General features: G+C 36.3%; 1 protein-coding gene across 5 annotated transcripts in view; it reads left to right on the top strand.

Annotated features, from left to right (window-relative positions):
- RGS17 (regulator of G protein signaling 17) overlaps positions 1–21,626 on the top strand; it is a 71,145-nt gene extending 49,519 nt beyond the window's left edge. For 3 of the 5 annotated variants that reach the window (XM_021540570.4, XM_021540569.4, XM_021540571.4), the window contains exons 3-5: positions 12,744–12,833; positions 14,835–15,069; positions 18,157–21,626. In XM_021540570.4, coding sequence (XP_021396245.1) covers positions 12,744–12,833; positions 14,835–15,069; positions 18,157–18,345 — 514 coding nt within the window. In that variant the 3' untranslated portion in view covers positions 18,346–21,626. The remainder of the gene's footprint in view (positions 1–12,743; positions 12,834–14,834; positions 15,070–18,156) is intronic. The other 2 variants (XM_085576608.1, XM_021540572.4) reach the window with 1 other exon arrangement.
- The last annotated feature ends 1,740 nt before the right edge of the window (positions 21,627–23,366 follow it).

Below are 23,366 nucleotides of genomic sequence, written 5' to 3'. Positions count from 1 at the left end.
ACTGCTCTTGAGGAGACTGGAGGGAGCGAAAGCAGTGGCAGACTCACTTCCACTGGTGTAAAGCAGCTTGATGCCTCCTCTCAGGCTGTTTAAGAGATGGATTGCTTCAGAGCATCAGCATCTTGGCTCTCCTTCACCCCTCATACCCATTTCCCACCTGCCTGTGCCAAAATGCTGTTCAGCTTGGTGTCTGTGGAACACTGGCTGGAGGAAGATTCGTAATGTCATGACAGATTTTCTGCCACCAGAGCACAGCTTGACTGTTGCTGTGGAGAAAATAAAAAAACTTAAGGAGTGCTGAGGGTGCCTGAGTCCAGCTTATGCTGTGAATTACAGATACTAGGAGTTTGGAGCCTTTGAAATTTCCCCTGACAGGGTTTGGGCTGCCTTTGGTTTTCTTATGACAAATTTGTAATTAGATATTTACACAAAGATTAATTAACTCAGAAGTCCATGGAAAACCACATAAACAGTGAAGTACGTTAAAGGTCACAATGGGTCTGAGATCAAAATATCAGCTGAAGTAAAGCATGTTGATAGATGGTGACATTTTAAAGGTGCCAAAGTCCTCTTGCAGACCCTCTGAACTTTATTCACTGTGGAATAATAAAAACTTTAATATTGAATATGCAAAAATAATAACAAAACACCCTTATCAAAATTAAACACACTAACAGTGTCTATACCACTAAGTAAACTAAGCAAGGTCAGGGTCTAATGGGTTACAGTCAGCCTGTACAGTAAATTGTTAGCAAGTGTTAAACTCCCTGGCAGAGATTTGGCCAGTGCCAAACTGCAGTCTCAGCCAATGACCTGTGGCAGAAACCCTGTTTTGGATATGGGCTTTAGTGGGCTGGGACTATGTGGTGCCAGTCAACCTCAGGACTCTCCCAGAACATTTTATCTGCAAGAATAAATGCAGCCTGTAGCTCCAAACCAAAAGGGAAAAAAATTTAGGCTACTAAAATCTGTCAGCAGCAGAATTTCCATCTTGCATAGGTTTATTTTTTAACTGTGCATAAATCCAAATCGGTTTAAAATGCCAGTTAAAACAGGAATAAATGTCTAGTGCTTTAAAGAGAAAAAATGAGAATATTTCATGGAAATGAGTCTGAACCCCTAGTAGGAAGCACGTATTAGATGGAGATCCTCTCACTAGAAAAGTGGGTCAGACATTCATTATGTGAGTCAGAAAGGCAAAGGAAATATGAGTCTTGTCTAGTCACCCTTAATAATTCCATAGCACATGTATTTGTCTGGATGGCAGAACCAGAGGGTTCTTCTGAAATACCTGGTTGAAGGAATGGGTAATTTCAGTTCTTGTTGACATCTATGCTGAAAGTGCTTCCCAGCTGAAGGCCATGTCTAACAAAATTTGGAAACCAGCACGAACAAAACAGATGTTTGTAACATACACAGACTGGCACAAAGGGTCTCAGTCCTGTTTGTTATCTGGAGGAATGTAAAGTAAATCCCCCATCTTACTTGACTGTGATGTGGATAAGTGTAAACTAGTTTAATCCTGGCTAATTTCACAAAATATGGTGTTCATAAACATTATATTAATTATCCTTTGAAATTTCCTAAAGCTCTCTTTCACTGGATTACTTTGCAACACCTTATGATAACAAAAATGGGAATTTAGTATGAATGTTTCCAGGCATCCCTTCCCAATTGGAAACTACATCTAAATCTATGGAGTCTATATTAGAGTCTATATTAGATCTATGGAGTCTATATTATTCAAGATCAATTCTTTACTGTTGTTCCTACTTTAATATCTGAAAACTAGGAATAATAAAGAAAAAGCCACTACAGAAACTGAGACTAGGCTCATTTATCAGAATTAGTTGAGACCATTAGGTTTGCTTCCTAGTGATTTGGAGGGCTTTTATTCATCTATCTACCCTTTGAAGGGATACAATTTCCATTTCTTTGAACAGTACAAAACTGTCACTTTTAATTGTCTCAAATATACGAAGGAATTGCTTGCAAAATAGCCAGGAGTACGGATGCTGCAGTTTGTCTAGTAATTAAATGTATCCATCATACAGATGGAATATGAATGGTAATATTATTCTGAAAGAAGGAATGAAGCAGACAGCCAGACTAGCAATCTGTTGGGTGATCTGACAAGAGAAATACATCCTTAAGTTGAATATTGCCTAAAGCAGAAACCATCTCTAAACAAATGTAAGAATGCTGGAGTAACTCCACTAGAAATCATTGGTAAGCAAACTTCAGCAAGCCTTAGGTTTCTTCCTGTACAAAAATTACATTCCACATATGAGAACAAAAATCTCAAAAAAATATCCTAGAAAGGACTAGCAGTTTAGCAAAATTATATAAAAGTAATATAATCTCTTTAAGTTAAAATGTGGCAGAAAGTATATTTTCTTGCAGATTTTCAGAAGAAGAGAAATATTGTAACTAAAAAATTAATTTAGGAAAGTAATATTGCTTTGAATCACTAGTTATTTCCCCTCTTGCAGTTACAAATTTTGCTCTGTGTTAGTCTAAGGGAGATACTGTCCTTTATTTCAGAATTTCAAGTACAGTGCACATTAGTAGTTTCCATCTGCCTTTGAGCTCCTGCTGAGCTGCAATATCTGCAGGTAGGAAGATTAAATAAGTCACACAAGAGCAGAGGAAGAAAACAACACATTCAGCAAGGCTGTCCATTAAAGGGGCCAGTCTTCTTTCACATAACATTTAACCTGCACTGACCTTGAGAACAGTTGTTTCCCTCATTCTGAAGTCATCCTGAAATGGAAATATAATTGCAATTTTTAAGTAGCCCCCCAGAATATTCCTCAATTTCAGTCTCTTTTTAAATGTGTTGGTTGTGGCACTACTGGCCATGCCTGGAGCACTCTATCCAGTTCTGGGCTCTCCAATGCAAGAGCCCTGGGTATACTGGAGATTCCAGCAAAGGGCCTCTAAAATGATTAAAAGACTGGAGCTCCTCTCCTGTAATGAAAGGCTGAGACACCTGACATAGTTCCACCTGGAGAAGAGAAGGTTCAGAAGGTTCTTATCAATATATAGAAACACCTGAAGTGAGTGAACAGAGAAGATGGAGCCAGGGTGTTTTCAGTGGTGCCCAATGACAGGACACCAGAGGCAAGGAAAACAAGCTGTAACACAGGAGGTTCCCTCAACACTGAACTCAGTGCACTGAACTCAGCTTTAAGACCAAAACACAGATCTTAAATTTTTGCAAAACATTTCAGATGGTCTTTCTGCATATTTTAGGAGAGCATCCCTTTTATCAAGGGTTTTCCAGCAGGTTAGCTTTTCCATTACCAATACTCTTCTGAACATTTTCTAAAAGACAAAAAAATCAATATAAAAATTACATCAAATATCACTTTGCAAATACCAGTCTATGATGGAAGAAGCATTGACATGTGGATTTTTAATTCTACAAGGCTTTGCTTTCAGATTTTTCATGGGGTCCAAAAGGAAAATGTAGTTTGGACAAATTTGACAATTTGTCTGCCAAACATTCACTAATTTCAACTTTGATGGAAAATACAGAAGGAAAATATAACTCTTGGCTTTACAAAGAGACTTAATCTGAATGTCCCTTATGAAGAGAAAAGGTTACCAGATTTTATGTCTATTCCATTTTAAAATATTATATATACAGGAAAGGGAAGAGAGTGAAACATTGCAGATTTGCTAAATCCTTTTAAGTATTTGCTCTACAGAACACATCCCTCTATGACTTACTTTAGTTTAGCACTCATATTTCAGTAAAGATGATCTACCTTCACAGTGCCATGTGGGATGCAGTTTAATAACCTTATATAATGATCTTACATAAACATCTTGGCCAAGACTTCCCATTAACAAAGGATGATTACACTCTTAAGCAGTAGATCATTTGGGTTCAATTCTGCTTCTACTCACGCTGAGGAATAGCACAACATAATACTATCAGGGCAGAGCTGAACGTCTTAACGGACTAGATCTTAATAGCCTGAGGTGCTCCAGATATCTTAAACTGTGATTTCCACCAATCTTATTTTTCTTTTATGGTTTATAGTTGAATCTATATTGACTTTTGACCAATTAGGCTGAATGCTGCACAGTATTAAGAAAGCATAGCAATTGAAAACTGATAAGAAATCAAACCCACTCTCTCCTACATTCAAAGTATGGCAGAAAGATACAATCTCAAATTAACTGAGAAGTTTCTTATTTTTCATGGGAAAGTTCACAGCCCTCAACATAGATGATCTGGCCTTATAATAAACCTTTGAACAAAAGAATTCACAGAACTTAGTCCAGGTCTGTAAAAGGAAGAAAGATAGGACCTTATTAATCTGTAGTAGTTCCTTCTGAACTCTTAAATATCTCACAGGGCTAAAAGCTATTCCTTCACACAGAAAAGTTGAAATAGTACTGCAATAGCAGCACTATAGAAAAACACAGGAGAATGGGAAGTGATTCTTTCAGTCATCCTGGATTGCTGCTATAGCACTGGTGTCAGAAATAAGACAGTGAATGGGCCAAAACACCCATCTGTAGGCACAAAGGATTTTGTCTACATCTCTATTCCTGCGTCTGCACACTCCAGAGCCATACTGTCAATGCTACTCTTCTAGAAATCTCAAGACTGTTTTAGGGAAGAAAGGATACCTCAAATAAAAAAGACAAATGCATTTTTTGCTGTGCTTTTGGATTTTAATGCTGTAAGGAATTAGTCTTCACACTTGTCTCCATAGCTGTTTGTATAAACATAATTCTGAGTGAAAAATGGAGATGCCGTTTGCAGCACTCTGAGAGATGAGGCTTTAACAAACACTCCATATATCATGAAGTTAAGAGTTATAGCTGCTGGATTTCCTGATAAGCTGTTTTCTTAATAGAAAATCTCTTGTCTCTTAATCAGAAAGCCTGCTGGAAAAGAAATATGCTATGGCAGAACGTAGTTTTTCTAAAGAGCTTCTTAAAGTTAAATGCAATATTTCATTTAAATCTATTATTTTACTACATTAACTAGAATTACTCACAAGAGTAGTAAGAATAATGGTATTTAGCAATGAATAAAACCAGGACAACTGATTATTTAATTTTAAATTGTAATGATAATTATTTTTGAAGTATCAAAAGCAGTTATGAAATGTCATTAAACTTTTCCGCAAACACTATTTTGTTAGAAACCCAATTCAGAAGTAAATAAATTTTAATGTCAAATCTGTGCAAAACACAAACTCAGTTCCATTCAGTTGCATTCTCCATAAAACCCTGATGGAAGGGCATGTGAAACAGGTTTTGCATCCATCCTGGGTAGGGAAAATCAGACCAGAAAGTTTACACCTTGCACTCCTGCTTGGCCCACAGGATTTATGGTATGCAGAAATGTGCTCCTGGGAGCCAGAAGTCTGCCTGCATTTAATATTACTGGATCCTGAGCAGAGGATCCTAAGCTTTTTCATTCATGGCACATAGAAGTGCCCTACTGTCTGTCACAGACTGTTTCTCAGCTGTGTGCTCTTCAAATAGAAATGAAAAAAGAGGAAAAATAAGAACTACAACACTACACACGTCATAAACTGAATCAAAGGGGAAGATACAATGAAGAAAAATTGCGAAAGAAAAAATTGTAGCCTTTCTAGCCGAGACAAAATATTGAAAGAGACAAACCACTTATCTTACTTTTTGTGACCTGTGAGAAAAAAAAAACAAAAAAACAGGCCAGTTATTACTGCAGCTCTTGTAGTTAAAGGCTAAAACAATGAGACTACACTGTAAGCTGAAAAATAGCTGTGATGTTTGTGACTCCACATTCCTCACCTGATACTTTGAAATATGGGTGGCATTTTAGCTGTAATACAAAATCTCTAAGATGGTTAACTTGCAAATATTTGCATTATTAAAAAATAAAGAATTGTTTGGGGTTTTAGTTACATGAGGTAAGACTCAAAGAAGCAGATGTCCAGGTTATAAATTCAACTTACAAACATATATTTTTTTCTGCTCTAAAACAGCTGAGTCCAAGTTGGAGTCTATGCTTGTTTGTTTTTTTCTTTTAAAAATAATTTGGATCATTCCTCTTGCACCATCTTATCACCTAAGGCAAATGTAACTCTGGCATTCAAAAGACTCAGCACCACAGGTACCTGGACTTTTTGAAAGCAGTTTATAGTTGCAGTGGACACTGCCAAGTGGGCTGATTATAGCCTTATGGTAATTGTTGGCTTTACCCCAACAGACTGCTTTCCTATGTCAGTCTGCTAAACACAATCTCATAATTTAGTTTCAAGTACAAGACAATTTTTTACTCAGAGTAGGATGTAGCTATTTTTCATTAAATTTCTAACTTGTTTTCAATATAAAATTTTACATCCTACATTTCTTTATTGAATTCAGTGAAGAGCCGTAAATCATTATCTTGTTAAAAAACTGGGATTGACAGTAATGATAAAAAAACTTTCAGTTTTTTGATCTGTTTCTTATTTATAAAAAAATTGTTATGTTCTGCTGACTGAGTTAAGATCAGTTCAAGCAAATTATTCCATCACCATTTCCCTTCAAAGTCTCTCACAGGGTACCAAGACAGACATATGGGAATAACAAGTTTACTACACATCACTTGTGTTCATCTTGCAAACCTCCAGGCATCCATGCAAGCCTCTACTCTAGTTGGCTGACATTTTGAATATACTGGTGTTATTGGAAGAGTTGTAGAGCTTTGGTCTTTCTTACTATTCTTACAAGGACATAAACTCAGGGTCACATAAGAGATGGATCCCCTTTCTCTCTAATACAGCCAGGGACTTGAAGAATATACTGCAAGTTTATCTGAGCCTTTGAAAATGTCTAGTGCATGGCATTCCCTCATCATAAAAATAATTATTCTAGGTCTAGTTTTTCTCAGAATATTAATTCTGGATGCTATTCAATTACTGTAATAAAAAGGTGAATTCTTTACTTAAATTTAATAGAAGCAAGTTTTTTACCCTTTACCTCAACTTCAAAAAAAGAGCTATCATTGGATAATATTGTTCATATAACATTTCATTCTCATCCTATTTTTGTGACATTAAAAGGGAGATAGAAGACAATAATTTGAGATTGACATAGCTGTGTTGTTCGTTTTGAATGGATCACATTAGTATTGCAACTGTTTTTCATTATTATTGCTTTGCAAAGTGTAGAAAAATCATCATTATCTGTGCATAAACAAACTCAGTCTTGACTAGTATTCAGTGATATCAAGCTTAAGTATTTCAGGTGTCAGAAAAAAACAAGGTGACAAAATGATTTTGAGTCATAAGTTAAATCAGGTTTCATAAAAGAAATTAAAGAATCCCAGTATAGTTGTCTTTTCCATTATCACACAGCATATGGGCTATTGGGGCTACATCTATCTCTGACATCTAACAGAGCATGCCTCAGCATTTAGGAGTGAGCTTCTGAATAGAATGGTGTGAACAATTGATTTTTCAGTGACTGACTGTTGAACCACAGTGTTAAAAACAGTTTGATCAGATTGAACTACAATCAAAAATGAAAAATATATTAGCATGCAGGCTTTTTGCATCTGAAATAAAACCAGAAAAAAAAAAGAATTGTTCATATAGCATGTTTTAAGCAAAACACTTGTAATAAAAGAAAAGGAATAAGAGAGCAGGGAGATCAGAAGGAGCACAGCCATTTTGAAGTGAAGAGTGAAGGTATTTACCCAGTTGGCAAAATAGAGACAAAGATGGGCACCAACACTAAGAGTTTTCAAAACCACCTTCCCCTCATTTCAGGAAAGTGCACTAAACATATGTTCTTGTTTTAATGTGTAGTAATTAGTTTATTTAAAGGCTTTTCCTCTTCCAATCAGAAGAGAAAATATATTTCCTATCTGAATCTATTTGGTAAATGTGGTAAATGGTGTTTTTCAAGACTTTTGGGGAATAGTCATTTTAAAACATCTACTGTAATTTTAAAATCATAAGTAAATCTTGATCTCTTGAGGTGTTTTGTGGGGAGAGAGTTATTGGGTTTTTTTAAGAAAGCTAAAAATATTATGTCTCTTGATCTGATGCTAATAAAAATTTCTAGGAGTAGCACAGGGTGAAGTGCAGTGCCTGTGAGATATATTCATTCAAAGGGTTAATCAGCAAAGGAAACCTATCAGCACTTCTATTATCCAGAGAATCTTATCTGAATACTGATTTTCATGTGAAAGCAGAATTCTGCCTTCAGACTATGTATGAATATAAATTAATGTGACCTTTGACCTAGAATAAAGAAGATTTTTCTGTTACATTTGTGGCTTGAGGGCTCATGGCCCTACTACATGACATAAACAGGTCCAGCTTAAAATGCAGTCACTGCCCACAGACTATAAGTTTCAGCCAAAAATAAGAAACTGAGCATAGATCTCCTAAACAGCCAAACCAATATCCATTCACAGTGACCCAGCTTGATTTCTACTCCTTATCTGCATAACAGAACAAAAAAACACCATTAAAGCAAGAGGTTTTAATAGCCACATTACCTTCAGTGCCAGAATAATTACAAAATACTGTGAGGATATGTTGCATGTGAGGCACATAACAGAAAATACCTGAATTAATAGGACCTGGTCAGCCATGCATGGGTGGAATATTAATCCTGGCACCTCTCACAATGGCATGGTTTTCTTGCCATAATGAAAAGAGTAATTTCACTGATTTACCAGATTTAGGCTACTGGTACACAAGAAGGTGACTCTTGGGAACCAATTAAATAGCATTTATTTACTGGTTATACAGAGAATGAAAGATCAGATACAAACTCTAAATTACCTTCAGTTTCTTAAAGGCAGTAGAAGTCAAGTGCTGCAGTAGGGATGCAACTTACAAAAAGGCTAAAACCATCAGCTGGAGGAAGAGTCAGTGACATATATGCTCTTATATTAGTTCAACTCTTGATGATTCTATGCAATTAACTTGGCTTTTTTATCTTCTCATGCAATAGGGTGCTTCAATACCAATTTAGCTATGTAATTACTCAACAGAATAATTACTTAATTGCTTTACTTGAATATTAACAGCCAAATAATAACATTTAAATAAATAAAGATCAGTTTTCTACATCCCAAAAACACATCAGCTAGAAACCTGGACACACTCACCCTTTTTTGTGGTCAATATGTATGCTGCTTCAAGTAGTCCCTGATCATTAACTTTTTTACTTACAAAGCATGTGAAGTTACAAAATAGAAATACCTTTGCTCCAAGCAGAAATTACTCATAATAATACTGCTGCAGTAGTTCAAGAAGCTTATTGGTTTTGTAGCAGTCAGGAACCCAAGATATATTCGAAAGGTACACTGAGCTCAGGCCACTGAAGTACTTTTTACTGTAGTCTCCAGAGCAATAAAATCAGCATAGAAGTGGGCAGAACAAACCTTCCAAATGAACAAAGAATAAACTCATACTAGTGCTTTTCATTTAAGCTCTGCCTTTAGACATCCCAAGCTCTCCCTTTTTAAGGCATTAGTAGCTTGTTGTGCTTTTATCATGGTTAATTTGCATCTCTGAATTTTAAAGATATATGCTGGCTGTATTCCAACTAATAAATAATAATAGCACCAAAGATGTTAGTTTGCATCAGATGTCTCTCTAGTGCACCTCCCTTTCATTTAACTACTTTTTGATAAGATTTATGAGCAATTTCCTTTTCTTAAACCCTTAACTAAGATAATTTTGTTAATCTTTAGCCTGTTACTTTTAGGCTGTCTAGTATTAAACTATACAGCATAATACTTTTGACAGAGACAGCTAGCTTCAATGATGGATTAATGTATCAATGACATCAGCTCCAGGTATGCAGAACACCTTTGCTGCTGCCAACTGCTTGAATTCCACAGAGGAACGTGATCAGATAGGGTGTTTCCAGCTGAATATAGCAACATTGGAAAGAGCAGTGCAATGTTGTCATTTCAAGTTAAAAGGTAGCAATCTGTTATTGTGATCAGTTAGGCTGCTTTCAAGCTAGCTTTGCAGTCAAATATGCTTAAATATTTAATTATTTTTCTAAGAGATCATGAACCAGTTCCTTGAGTGAAAACAGAACATACCTTCAGTATAAAAATTATGGTTTCATTCACAGGAAAAAGATATCAAAAGTAACATATCTGATGGAACTCTGGCCTTGACAGATGTAGATAAGTAAAAGTTGAAATGTAGTGCTAGTGTTGTCACAGGAAATATAATGCAGAATTTAGGCCAAGATGTGTTCCAAAAGTATCACCGTTTTAAATGCAATACCCAAACATGTCCCAACCCAGTGTGACACTTGAAGTGTTCTCTGCTTTGCAGCCCTGACTAACTTCAGCCATTAAACTCGTTATGACTGGTGAGATGAAGGAATCAGGGCCAAGTGTGTACCTTGCATTGTCGCTACAGTACAGATACCATAAAACTGCATATACGTTCCAGGCCCACAATCTGAACTTTTTATTGTTTGTTTTGTTGTTTGGGGGTTTTTAAAGGAAAATAAAAGTGCATACTGTCTATTAGTTATTCCTTTGATAAACAAACATTGCAATGAAGTCAACATGGCTTTCTTGCTCCTATTCCTATTTCTCTTTTTCACCACTCACTATTTCACTATCATTGCTTTCCCTTTATCACCCATTATGATTTTCCCAAGTCTAGCAGAGATTTTGCATGAGCAAAGCAAATAGTATTTGATCTCAGACAATAAATTAAATTAGCAGTGTATACTGACTGCTCTCAGATGAGTCACTTTCTACTTCCAGTAAGACTCTGCATCCAAACCTTGAATGTCTAGTGCCTGACAAGTAAATTATCTCAGTGCAGCGTAGCTGTTGCTCATGTGATGGAGTAAAGAAAACAGGCAGCTTTATTCTCTTTTAGGCAGACTCAAATGAACACCCTGTTGCATTCGCAACCTGCACAAGATGTTTCCTCCCTCTGTGGGAGGGAGGAAATTCTTCCGTGGAACCGAAGGACATTCTGCTCTCTGCACTCAGCAGAGAAGACAAATGCTGCTCTACCTATGGACTGCAAAGGAGGGAAGGAAGGAGGGAGGGAGAGAGAGCTTTGTGCCTTCCCTCACTCCAACTTTGTGCTCTAGCCACATGCAAGGTGACTCTAAGCAGTCATGTGTGGACTTAAAGATTACAAGACAGAAAGAAAGTGGATGGCCCCTTTTTTTTTCTCCTGTATGTGGAACTCCTTTCTGACTTTCCTGGGTGCTCCCTCTGTAGACTGACGAACAACAGGTCAGAGGAGACAGAAAGGCTTTTTACCTGCCAACCCCAGAGTTCAGGATGTGTTGTTTCTCCTGCAGCAGTTGATGACACCCTAACAACCTTAGCAGCACTGGAGCTGCATTCCTACGCTGTAACAGGGGAAGCAGGACCAAGGGCCTGAACTAAGGTCTTGGCAGGTAAGTGAAGGAGCAACCAGTACCAAAGAGCTTCGTTTGCAAGTGTACGTCTCTGTAATGTTTAAGTCTTAATATGTGCTCTGCTTTACCTGGGAGCTTAAACTTCCAGTTTTCAGAAGAGTATTTGAGAATACCTATTAGCTCTGCCAAATTCTTGAAAAAATGTTGAAGAAATTCATAAATGCAGAGAACCTATAAAAAAAGATTATTTGTGCTAAAGATGTCTCAGAGCTGGGATTTCTTCTTAGAGCTGAGCAGGAGTTATTTAGATTAGTGGGGGAGGGAGAAGCTTTATGCTACAAATATATTTTTGTAGCAACACTTGGAGTGACTGAGACCATCATTGTATGATGAATACTTAATATTCAAAATATGAGCTCTTGAGATTGGAAAGGGGATTTTTTGCTTGGTTGCTTGTTTTCTCTCAACCAAACACATAGGGAACACCTGATGAAAGGAAATTTCCGTCTCCTTACTATATTCTGTTTCTTAAGCTTAATTATCAGAACCAGGTTTTCCACATGAATATCTATGTCACTCAAAAGATACTTTATTTCAGTAGTTATCAGGAATTGTGGGTTTGCTGGCAATACCATATTCCAGAAGATTCACAGAAAACACACAGAGAGGAACTCTTTACCACTATAGCAAATCTTATTAAAAAGATGTTTGCAAAACAATAAGTGATTCTAGTTAGCAGTTCTAAAAAGAAGCAAAAAAAAACATTAAAAACATTTTTGCATAAAGGAAGCCTTTCTTTTCCTTGCTCGTGGTAATATGAGGGTGATTGAGGCCTTTCTGCTCAGATGCCAATATGCTTTACTTTTTGGAATGGAAAACACATTTAGGTCAGAAGAGGAAATCATAAGGAGCTACCACATGCTAATTTCTGTATCTGAGCCATCTACTGCCACTGTATCTTGGAAAGAGAAAAGGGAACATTCATAAAGCCTGAAAAACTATCCAGAACTGGTGGGGTATCAAAGGCCCATCAATATCCAGTTCAGATATTCATATCCTCCTACTCATACTGTAGCTAGTATTCTCAGTTAACTAAGTGAAATCACTCCAAAAGTGACCTCTAAGTGTTTGCCCATCTTTCAGTGGATAACTGTGAGCTTCTAAAACACTGCATGTGCTAATAGCAACTGTAAATTAATATGCATCATAGTTCAGGGGAAAAGTCATTATAAAAAGTTTTCTCCAAAATTTTGGACACAAGAGTGAAAAATGATACCCTATATAGGTCTAATCTTTTAGAAGTTTGCATTACTATAGTCATAGTTTTAAATTAACTTTCTCTAGACAAAATAAAGTGTTGTACTACATTGCAGCCTCACTGTTAGGAATGAAGATAGAGGAGACAATGCAGGAAGGCCAACACATACGACCAAACTGGAGAGTATCCAGGTCATAGAAGAATGGTAAGTTGGTCAAACTGTTATCTAATAAGTGCTTTGTCTTTAACTAATATCAACATTTGTCTTGGGTTTAATTCTTTGGGAATGTCATTTTAATTGCTTTTCCTCCAAAAAAATTCTATACAACTGGAGAGTATCCAGGTCATAGAAGAATGGTAAGTTGGTCAAACTGTTATCTAATAAGTGCTTTGTCTTTAACTAATATCAACATTTGTCTTGGGTTTAATTCTTTGGGAATGTCATTTTAATTGCTTTTCCTCCAAAAAAATTCTATACAAAAGGAAGCAAAATCTGTCCTGACAATGAAAAGACAGCAGAGACATTTAACAAGTCACGCTTATTTACAGTTTCTTACTTGTGGGGAAGAACCACAGGGAGAAATGGAAGGTGCATACACGTTTCCTTATGTGGGTCTCTATAAAAAGCCTCTGCTACCTGTGACAGCATTTTTTCCTGTCTCTCCTGACAAGAAGAAAAAATAATAGTCACAAGTGTACTTCATTATCAGAGTTTTAATCTGGCTACCTTTCATAAAATATTTTGAACTATGGTTTCACTGGAATTAAACAAAAACCATATACCTTGCAAACTAGGTTTAACACGCTGAAAGTCTGAGCTTCTATTTCTGTCTAAAACTTGAGCCCCTGTTTATTATGTGGGGAAAAGTGGTAATCTGTCAGGGTAATGGTAAATGGTAATCTGAGTTCTCTAATCCCATAAGAAGGAAATTCAAACTTTAAAGGACATATATGGTAACAAAAACAACCCAAACAATTCATTGCCTTTATTGTTAATCTTTGTCTTTTATGAGAAGACAATATCATAAATTTCTATAAAATATAATAAGTCAAGAGCTTCCCAACAGACAACAAGGGAACTCAGGTTGTTTGTCAGCCCTATTCAGCTCGTCAGGTTCTTTGCACGCTCCTCAGTGGAGAGTGCAAAGTCCTGAGAGGACTGTTCACCTTCAAATCTGTGCTTAAACCTTTTCATTCAGTTTACAATTACTTTTCAGTTAATCAATTTGGGATTTATTACAAATAGCTTCCCAGCATCCAGTCTGCCTTGCATGGAGAGTAGGAGTTGATAAATTGACTTGAGTACAAATTATATAGACAAGTGTCACTTATTGTGCATCATGGTTGCACAGAAGCTAATGACAACAGCTAGTAAAGTGCTTGTGTTGAATCAGGAAGGAGAGGGTGAGTGCTCAAAATTAAGTTTGAAGCTATATTTAATTGTTGTTGAGTAATCTGGAGAATTACTTTCTTAAACTGTTCATTGGTACATTAATGGATTAGTGATGCCAGTAAATCTTCTGATCACTTACCCAGTGCATCCACTGGTAAAAGCCACAAATAGTTTCCTTCAGGAAATGGAAATAAGGACTTCTCCCCATTTCTTTTCTTTCCTGTTTTGTCAGCAAAATCCACCACATCTCATGTCAAAAAATCATCATTCATGTCAAGAGCATGAAACAGGGAAGCTTAGCAACCCTTAGGTACAAGAACAGAGACATATGCTAATTTAAAATCTCTTTGAATTATGCCTTTGTTTGGCCTCATTAGCATGCTTTTGGCTGCCAAGAGCTTTTTGTTTTTCTTGTTCCTCCTAAATCAAATTGTGTACAGTCATCATCAGAGGCAGGCAGGGACATCAGGTGTCATCTAAAACTCTACATGAAAAAGTCCTTTTACTGCAGAGACAGGAGTTCAGTGCTGTTGTAGGATTTTGTCTCTAAGCCACGTGGCTAAGAGCACCAGCAGAAAACTTGTAAAAAGCCAAGTGCATATCTTATAACGTTAAACACATTTAGTGGGCTATTGGGATAATGTATGCACAAATTAAGAGCAAACAAAATTCCCTGTTGTTATTGCTGAAGCATTGTTGCTTCTAGTTTTCACTTTGAACTAAAGTGCAGTTGAAAGGAGAATTTTTGGATGAATGTATGAAAACACTGTTACAAAAATAGAAGCATATTTGTAATGATATTTTCTTTTGCAGCCAAAACCCTACTGCAGATGAAATTTTGTCTTGGGCTCAGAATTTTGACAAGATGATGAAAACACCAGCTGGGAGGAACCTTTTCAGAGAGTTTCTTAGAACGGAGTATAGTGAGGAGAACCTGCTTTTCTGGCTTGCATGTGAAGATCTAAAGAAAGAACAGAACAAGAAAGTTATTGAAGAAAAAGCAAGACTTATATATGAAGATTACATTTCTATACTATCACCAAAAGAGGTAAAGCTGTAAATGTTACATTTGCATTTTCTGTAATCCCAGAGCAGAAATGTTATACACTAGACTGCCAGGTGAGGGTCTGAAAGGCTGTCAGATGAAAGCCTCAATATGAACATTAAATCAGGAAAGGAAGGGATAGAAACAGTAGAGATGCAGACACTGGTCCATTACCAGCCACAACACATCCAGGTTCTCTATAAGGCTTAAGAAACCCCAGTAAAAGAAAGCTGATAAATAGGTTTGCCTCTTTAGTAATGCTACATATCTGACAGAGAGAATAAATAAGTAATGCAAGTGGATTTCTGGAGAAAAAGCACCAAACTTAAGGAATTTAAATCAGAATCTTTGTAGATTTATCCGCTGCTACAATTGTCTGGGAGAAAATCTGAATTTCTGCTGGTCATTGCTATGTGAGAGTCCAAGAATGAAGCTGACATATTTTATCTAATGAAATGTATAATATCTAGGGAATTTTATAAGACTTTATTAAACTTTTAAGTGAAATAGACAAATTTTGAAATTACCTTCACCTGTAGTAAAAAGCAGCCCTATCAAACCATGCTTTGTAATACAAAGAGATACATAAATATATAAGCACTGTAGAAGAGTTTTTCTTAGGCCACATCATGTACCTTTATCTTCTTTGCCTTGTCTTTGTGCATTGCATTTGAATTTCTACTCAATGGTGTTATGCTAATTTATGCTGTGTACCTTTCTTCCTGCATTTTACCTTTTTCACTACATTCAGTAAAAATTTGCGACTTCATTCATATGAATGAAGCCAAAAGTGAATTATAGCTCCATTATCTTCTCTTGTGTCATAATATGTACTTTGGCTTTGGAGCGAAATACAATTGCCAGTACAGCAAGCTAATAATAAGTTTTTCTTCTAATACTGTATTTTTACCAGATAGGTATCTGATAAATGCTCAATTGTCTTTATAAACTAAGACTAATCAGCATTTAAAATTCAAATACTAACCAAGCATTGTTTGATCTAGAGTTTAACAAAGCTACTCACAAACTTGGTGCTGGATGTGTACAGATCTCATCAATCTAGTTGCTTCTGCCCATATTGGAAATCTTAGGAGGCAAAAAAGAAATGTTTGCAATGCTTTAGAACAGCATGGGAACTGAAAAATTCTTGTTCATCCAGGCATCCCTTTCCAGATGTTACCTTTTGACATAAGAACTGATATATTTAGCATGACTCATACAGTAAAGAAGTTATTGAGGCAGAAGGTCTTAGTGTTATAAACAGTTACTTTGTATTCATCTGTTTAGAAAGAAAATACCTTTAGTAATTCCAACTAGTTTTGCCATCTGGCTTCAGTGAGTCACTGAAAAAATACAATGCAAATTAACAGTTCCATAATTAATTTTGTTTTTTTGCATTTTCTGAGTGCAATTAACTTTTATTATGCTTAGTGGCTCAAACCCCCACTAATCTGCCAAATTTGAGGGGTTTTTCTCCTAGATATTATGTTTGATATTGAAGTACCAAATAGTTGCACAAACTGGTTTTGGTTTATATAAATGTGTGTGCCTGCATGTCAGGGGGAGAATTGCTTAAATCTTAGTGTGTCCTTTCTGTGCTGTAGATTGCAATGTTCTGGGCTTGAAATCTATTCAAATATATTCTGAAGACACATGGCTGCAACACTGCCACTCAAAACTACCATAGCACTGTATTCCTGCCCACACTCACTGGCTGAGCAACACCACTGGTCTCTCATAGTTGTGCCTTGTGACTGATAACCAAATGACAGCAGATATTAGGGGAGAAAGCTTGTCTGCTCTGTCAGTAGTGTACTCCAATATGCCAACAAACCAACAATGCCAGATCCTACAGCTGGTACTGAAGATAGAATGAAAATGTATGTTTACTTCTCAGTGCTGTACCATTCTATACCATACCACACCAGCGTATTTCAAAGACCTTGCTTCACCATGTATGAAAGCACAGGCTCACACATCCAAACATATTCTGAGTTTTCATCTTAGTTACCATCCTTCATGTATCAACGTATCTTAATACATGGAGCTTTCCAGGGTTGAAGTCAATCCTTCACACCATATGAATATCTTTGTACGGTTGCAGAGCAGTAGGGTCAGATTGCAACTTGGTGTAAATCACAGTATCTTAACTGACCTCTTCTTGTTATTTATCTACTCAGGATTTTAGCCCTTTTCTTCCTAGCTGAGTAAACCCTTGCTGGTTCCAGTGGGCTTTGCTGCTCATGACATTTCATTTAATCCAGAACGCATTAATTTACTCAGTTTTAGAGCATTTTGTGGATAAACTGTACATTCACTCAGATTTCTAAAGGATATTCTAAAATTATCTAGGCATTCATTCCAAGCATAATATGCCCTTTTCTGCCTATGCACAGGAGTTCATCACAAATGGTAAATAAATGAGAAGCTAAAACTGAAACTTGCTAACAACTTCAATATGGATATATGATCTCCTGAAAGTATGAATTATCAGATGTTAAAGAGTCCTGATAAGAAGAAAAAAATCTGAAATAGTTAATAATAATGGGGAGATTTACACAATAAAAATTATGAAAATCCCTGGGTAATTTGTAAGGCACAAGTGTAGCGCCTGAAAAAAAAAAAAAAAGAAAAAAAATCTCTAGGGCAGCCAGATAAGAATGATTAATAGAAATTTTCAAAAAGTTTAACCACAAATGCTCAGAAAAAAAAAAAAAACTGCAGCTCTCCAAATGAGGGTAATTCAACATTAATTTAAGAGAAACATTTTTAAATGCATACAAATTAAATTATTTTTTAAGTAAAACAATATATTTTGGAAAACTGCAGTTGCACTGCATTTAATCTGCTATACAGCTGCATTTCTTTGTACAGATCTTAAGATGGATGCAAAGACCAAGTCAAAATTGAAATAGAATTGATGCTCTCAGTGCATTAACCAGTAATTGTGTGATGGTTCTGAAAGAAGCACGGAGCATTGCTTGAATAACTGAAAAACTCAGCATGTTCAATGGAGCCTTGAGAAATAAAGATACATATTTCAGCTTTTTCAATGTTACTGTTTTATTATTCTGTGCTCATCTTCTTCAGGTTAGTCTTGATTCCCGGGTGAGAGAAGTGATCAACAGAAACTTGTTGGATCCCAGCCCTCACATGTATGAAGATGCCCAGCTCCAGATATACACCTTGATGCACAGAGACTCTTTTCCAAGGTTTTTGAACTCTCAGATTTATAAGTCTCTTGTTGAAAGTATTACAGGCTCTACTTCAGAAACTTAGTTTTAATTTTGAAACAAAATAACTTGATTTTTTTTTGGGTGGGTGGGAGGAAGAAAATTAGTTTAATAACATCTGGAGCTGGGTTCCTGGAGAACTACAGTTTAGCACTACTCAGGCTACTGTGAAGAAAAAAAAAATACATATTATGGTCTCTGTCTACATTTTTCCAAGGTCCTCCTTGCTCAAGATGGCGTAGGAGGGGATCAATGGATTTGCCAAAATACATTTGTTTCACACTCCTTTCACCCTACTGCAGTTAAGATTGCAATGATGTATTTGTAGTTTTACGAACAGTCTCCTTGTGTATCCTCACACTGCATGTGCAAGGTAAAACTGCTTCACTTACCACTTAGTTGTTGCAATATTTAATCCAATAACATAAATTATAGCTGTATTTAAAAACTTTTTTTTGTGCAATACAGTCCTATGGTACATAGAAACAATTACAGCAAACCAGAAAGAGGCTTGCATTTTTTAACATCACTAACTAAAAAGCCAATTTTTAAGGTGTAGCATTACTCTACATGCTCTACTGAGTACAATAAACTGACTTTTTGAAGCCAATATTTCTGTATAGAGAAAAAGAGCTATTTATCACTGTTTATTTAAAATAAATCAAGCGGAGGATTCCTCTGGTTGTTCACTGCCAAAACTGTGGCATTTTCATTACAGAGTTTGCAATGTCAAAGAAAAAGAAAAATAAAAGGAGAAAAAAAAAGCACAAATCACTTAAAGGGATCCATTTCTGGGTGACACAAGCTATGCGCTGATATTGTTTAATTGTTACAAGAAGAAATACTTTCAATGTACATTTCAGATGTCAGATACTGTAATTGATTTATTAAAGACTGGCTATCCAGTTCTAACACTGTTGTATAATGTTATGTACTTCAGAAAAAAAAAAGAAACAAGAAACAACACAAAAATCTTGATAATTTAGTTTTTTGAATAAAGAAATTTAATAAAAGATTGCCTACATGTAGCATTTTAGAGCATTTTAGAACATTTTGATGAACTGCATCTGTTCTGTAAGATATTTTTTTTGAAAGCTAAATCCGGTAAAAAATGTTTTTAAATGAAGTAACATTTTACGAGGTGGCGGGTTAAAGAAGACTTATCTTAGCTTCTAGCCTCATTGATTTTGAACAACCCCTTGAAAAAAAAGAGGGTTGGAGAGTAATATTAAACCAAACTTTAAGGGCTTCTAAAACCACAGATCTTACCCAAGCAAAATGCCTACAGAAACACAATGGGTATCTTTCCTGGGTAGAGATTCCTGTACTGAGCCCTTAATCATAGCTAAGGCAGCACAGTACTCCCATCACTAGGTTGCCATGGTGTTTTTAATAGGTGTTTGCTTGGCCTTTTTATCAAAGAATGTCCAGTTTCAGGACACATTTTGATGTTTTAAGAGACAGTGACTTGGAACATAAAAAAAACCCATCTTCACACCTACCATACATAAGCAAAATGAGTGTTAGCATCCCTCATAAACTGCTAAAGATATACCAATAAATTGCTCTGAATACTTGTTAAATATATATATATATATATATATATTTAATACTGACAACCATACTAAGACTTGAGAGGCACGGTTCTTCTGACTTATGTAGGACTAAACACGGCACGAGCCCATCACTTTTGATTGGCCTGGAAGGTCTGGCAGTTGTGTCCTTGAGTGGAATCTGGCCTGAACACAGTTGGCTCCAGTCCCTCAGTTACTTCCTGCGGGCAGCCTCCGGTGCCAGCTTTGGTGGGAGCTGCTGCTGCTGAGGCAGGTCTGCTGCGACACCGTAACTGGGAGGATGCAGGTCTTAGTTTATCTTCTGGGGCTTCTTTTTTTCCCTTTGTTTTACTACCTCTCATTTTCTTAATTTATTGAACATGCTTCAGATAGCAGGTTTGGGGAATTTTTTAGTCATTCTTTTTACTTGAAACCTGTGTGCTTTTTTTGGATATATATATGAACAATTTAACAAACTGTTTCTTAAACTCATTTGGTTTTGTAATTTATATAGAATTCAGGAGATGATTAAAAGGGCTATTCTCTATTCCCTATGCAAATATTTTAACTGTTGTAGTGTTTGACAAAATGGGATCTAAAACAAAAATCTGCAAAGTGGAAAAACAAATCTGTTTACAGTGGCATTGCTGACTATCCTACCATATTCAGCACTTTTAAATATTGTTATTTATGAAAATGTAGTTTAAAATGCAAGACAAAATATTTATAAATGTTTCTTTTAATAAATACCTGTTTTGTCTGAAAGTGCTACCGTGTTATGACAACTTTATTCATGTTGGTTAGCTACTTGCAATTATGAATAAAATATTCAATTATTATACTGATAGAATATGAGCTATGATGTTTACAAATCCTGAGGGGGGAAAATTCAGTGAGAAAGGACTGCCTCCTTCTACTGTGAAATGCTGTTAGGAAAAAAACAATTTTTCTTGCTTTTTTCTTAATTGGAATTTAACTATGGTCTTACATATGTCTAGTATCATTTGACTAGTTATATTTACTTGGTACTAAACATATACAGCATCCTATATGTATATATTTACGTAGTGTAATTTCAAGTTGTTGGTGTTTGAGGCACAACACCTTTGGTGCACACAACTAAGCAATGTGTAAGAGACAAAACTGCATGCATAAGTCTTGACAAATGTAGACTTGAATATTATTAATGTTACTATTTGATGGTGACCTGCTAGTCACAAGCTATCTTTATAAGATATTTCACACAGGTAGAACTTCTTGTCAACAAAGACAAGTCATCCTTTCAAGACAGGTTTAAAGCTAGATGTGCAGGCCCTAAAATATTACCTTGATTTCTAGCATAAGGTTCCAAAATCTGTATTTGGAAACTGTGACATAATTTTGAAAAATATTACACCAATCTTCAGTGTAATACTGCAATGAAATCATGTTCAAAAGTTTATTGTCAAAAATCCTCTATTGGGAGGGATTTAAAAATAGCATGTAACATTTCTTTCTTGGAGCAAATGCTCATATTAAAACATTTAATGTACGCTTCGTTTATTGGTTTGGCTTTACCAATTTTTTTTATGGCAAAAATGGATGTGGTCTAAATGGATGGACAATAAGTAACATGATCTCATTGCCTATCATACAGGTCTTTGAACACAAACTGTAAAAAAGTCAAGCTATTAAACTCATTTATTGTGCATGCAGTGTACAATACACTTTGAAAAACTGCCTAAATACACTTATTCTATAGCTTGGAATAAAATAAGTATGTATTTAACTTGTATTTCAGTTTTTCATGAGAATGTATATAGCAAGCGCACTACAGAAAGTGAGCTATGTTTTTGTCACTTTTTGCCCAGTGTTTTAAATTCCTGTCAAATAGAATCTAATGCCAAAGGGACAAAAATAAGCAGAATACTTCTGTACCCTCCTGTCCTTTAGACTGAAAAGACACTGAATCTATTGTTTGTTACACATGTGTTCAAGTTAGCTGTTTACAACCAGCTTTCACATAACTGAGCTTAAAGTAGTTTGGGATACACAGAATGAAGCAAAACTCACAGATAGTATAATGAGCATCCAGATAAGCCTGCAGGCATGTGTGGTGTGAAGGAGATTCAAGGTTTGGAGAAAAGACAGGCTGGTGATCCAGGTTAAACAGCTACGGCATGCTACTATGGAAATGTGGTCATAGCACATCCAGGTCCACAGCCAGTCCATAGCATACTTGAGTACCTGTGGAGTCCACACAGTTCATTTGCAGGACAACAGAAAGTGGACACAAACCAGACTTCAGCTAGCAATAGTTACTTTTTAAATTAAAAGCATGCTGAAGTGCTGCTAGGCTGTGGTCTAAACTGAGCAAATAAAGGAGACCTACAGTCCAGCTTCAACAGCCAGGGTTTAAGACATCATCTCATGCTAAACTTGATTCCTTAGGCAGCAGACTCAATTACAAGGAGCCAATATCTAAAATCAAGCAAGGGGCTTTTTCAGTAAGAGCAGCTTGCTGGGCTGACCATGCTGTGAGCCCACTTAGGAATCCACAACTTCCATATGCAGGAAGTGGTTGCACAATCCATTTAGCAGAAGTATTCCGCAACACCAATTCAAAAGCAATCAAAGCTGATACAAGAAAGTCTCTAATTTTAGCACAACAAGGAGTACAACACAAAGAGTAAAGACTGTATTCCTACAATATCTGTGAGCCTGCTCCCTGGCACTGTTGACCCAGTCAACAGAGCCCGAGTCCTTATCAAATCCAACAAAGCAAAAAATTAATGTTGTACATAGGCAGGCAGATGCAATGTCTCCTCCAAGTTGATCTGAATCATTCCTAAGGCTTTTTCTCAGCCTATAGTGCTGTTATTTTTTAGGAGACCCAAAAGTAGTGCTGTACCACAGCCTGGGACTTTGACACAGCAAGTCCCATCCTGTTCACTAATATGCTGAGTACATCTGCAGTGACAAAGCATCAGCCCAGTTTGAACATGCCGTTTGAATACTTCTGCCAACAAGTGATGTTGGTGGGATGAAAGAACAAAGCAATAATAGTGCCAAAATCAGTTAGACAAAGACTTGACAGAAACAGTGTCTGCATATATAAACTTTATACCAAAAGCCTGATTTTGCCCCTTCCTTTATCCATGAACTCACCCTGTGGAAATCCACCCTTCTCATTTATAAAAGGGATATGATTCAGGTGATTCAAAGGCTGACAATCTGTCATTGACTCAGATTACTTTTTTATTTCTCTCAGAAACTTTATCTTAAATTAGTTTTCTGAGTATTCCATAGGACTATTCACAAGCTGGACTCAGAGTTAGATGCTCATTCATTGTTACAGAACATCAAAATATTTTGTCTGTTAAAGCATAAATTGGGTCATTTTTCCTTTATGCTTCCGGAAGAAGATCTCAAGGAGCTTCATGGCCAGGCAGTAGTGGCTGCAAAGGAAGCTTTTGGTGGGTTAGATTTCATAGTGATGGCCTGAGGTTTTTATCAGTGCCAGACAACTCACACA

This window comes from Lonchura striata, chromosome 3 (assembly GCF_050655825.1).
Source record: "Lonchura striata isolate lonStrDom1 chromosome 3, ASM5065582v1, whole genome shotgun sequence".
Taxonomy (NCBI): domain Eukaryota; kingdom Metazoa; phylum Chordata; class Aves; order Passeriformes; family Estrildidae; genus Lonchura; species Lonchura striata.
This window is presented reverse-complemented; position numbering and strand designations above follow the sequence as displayed.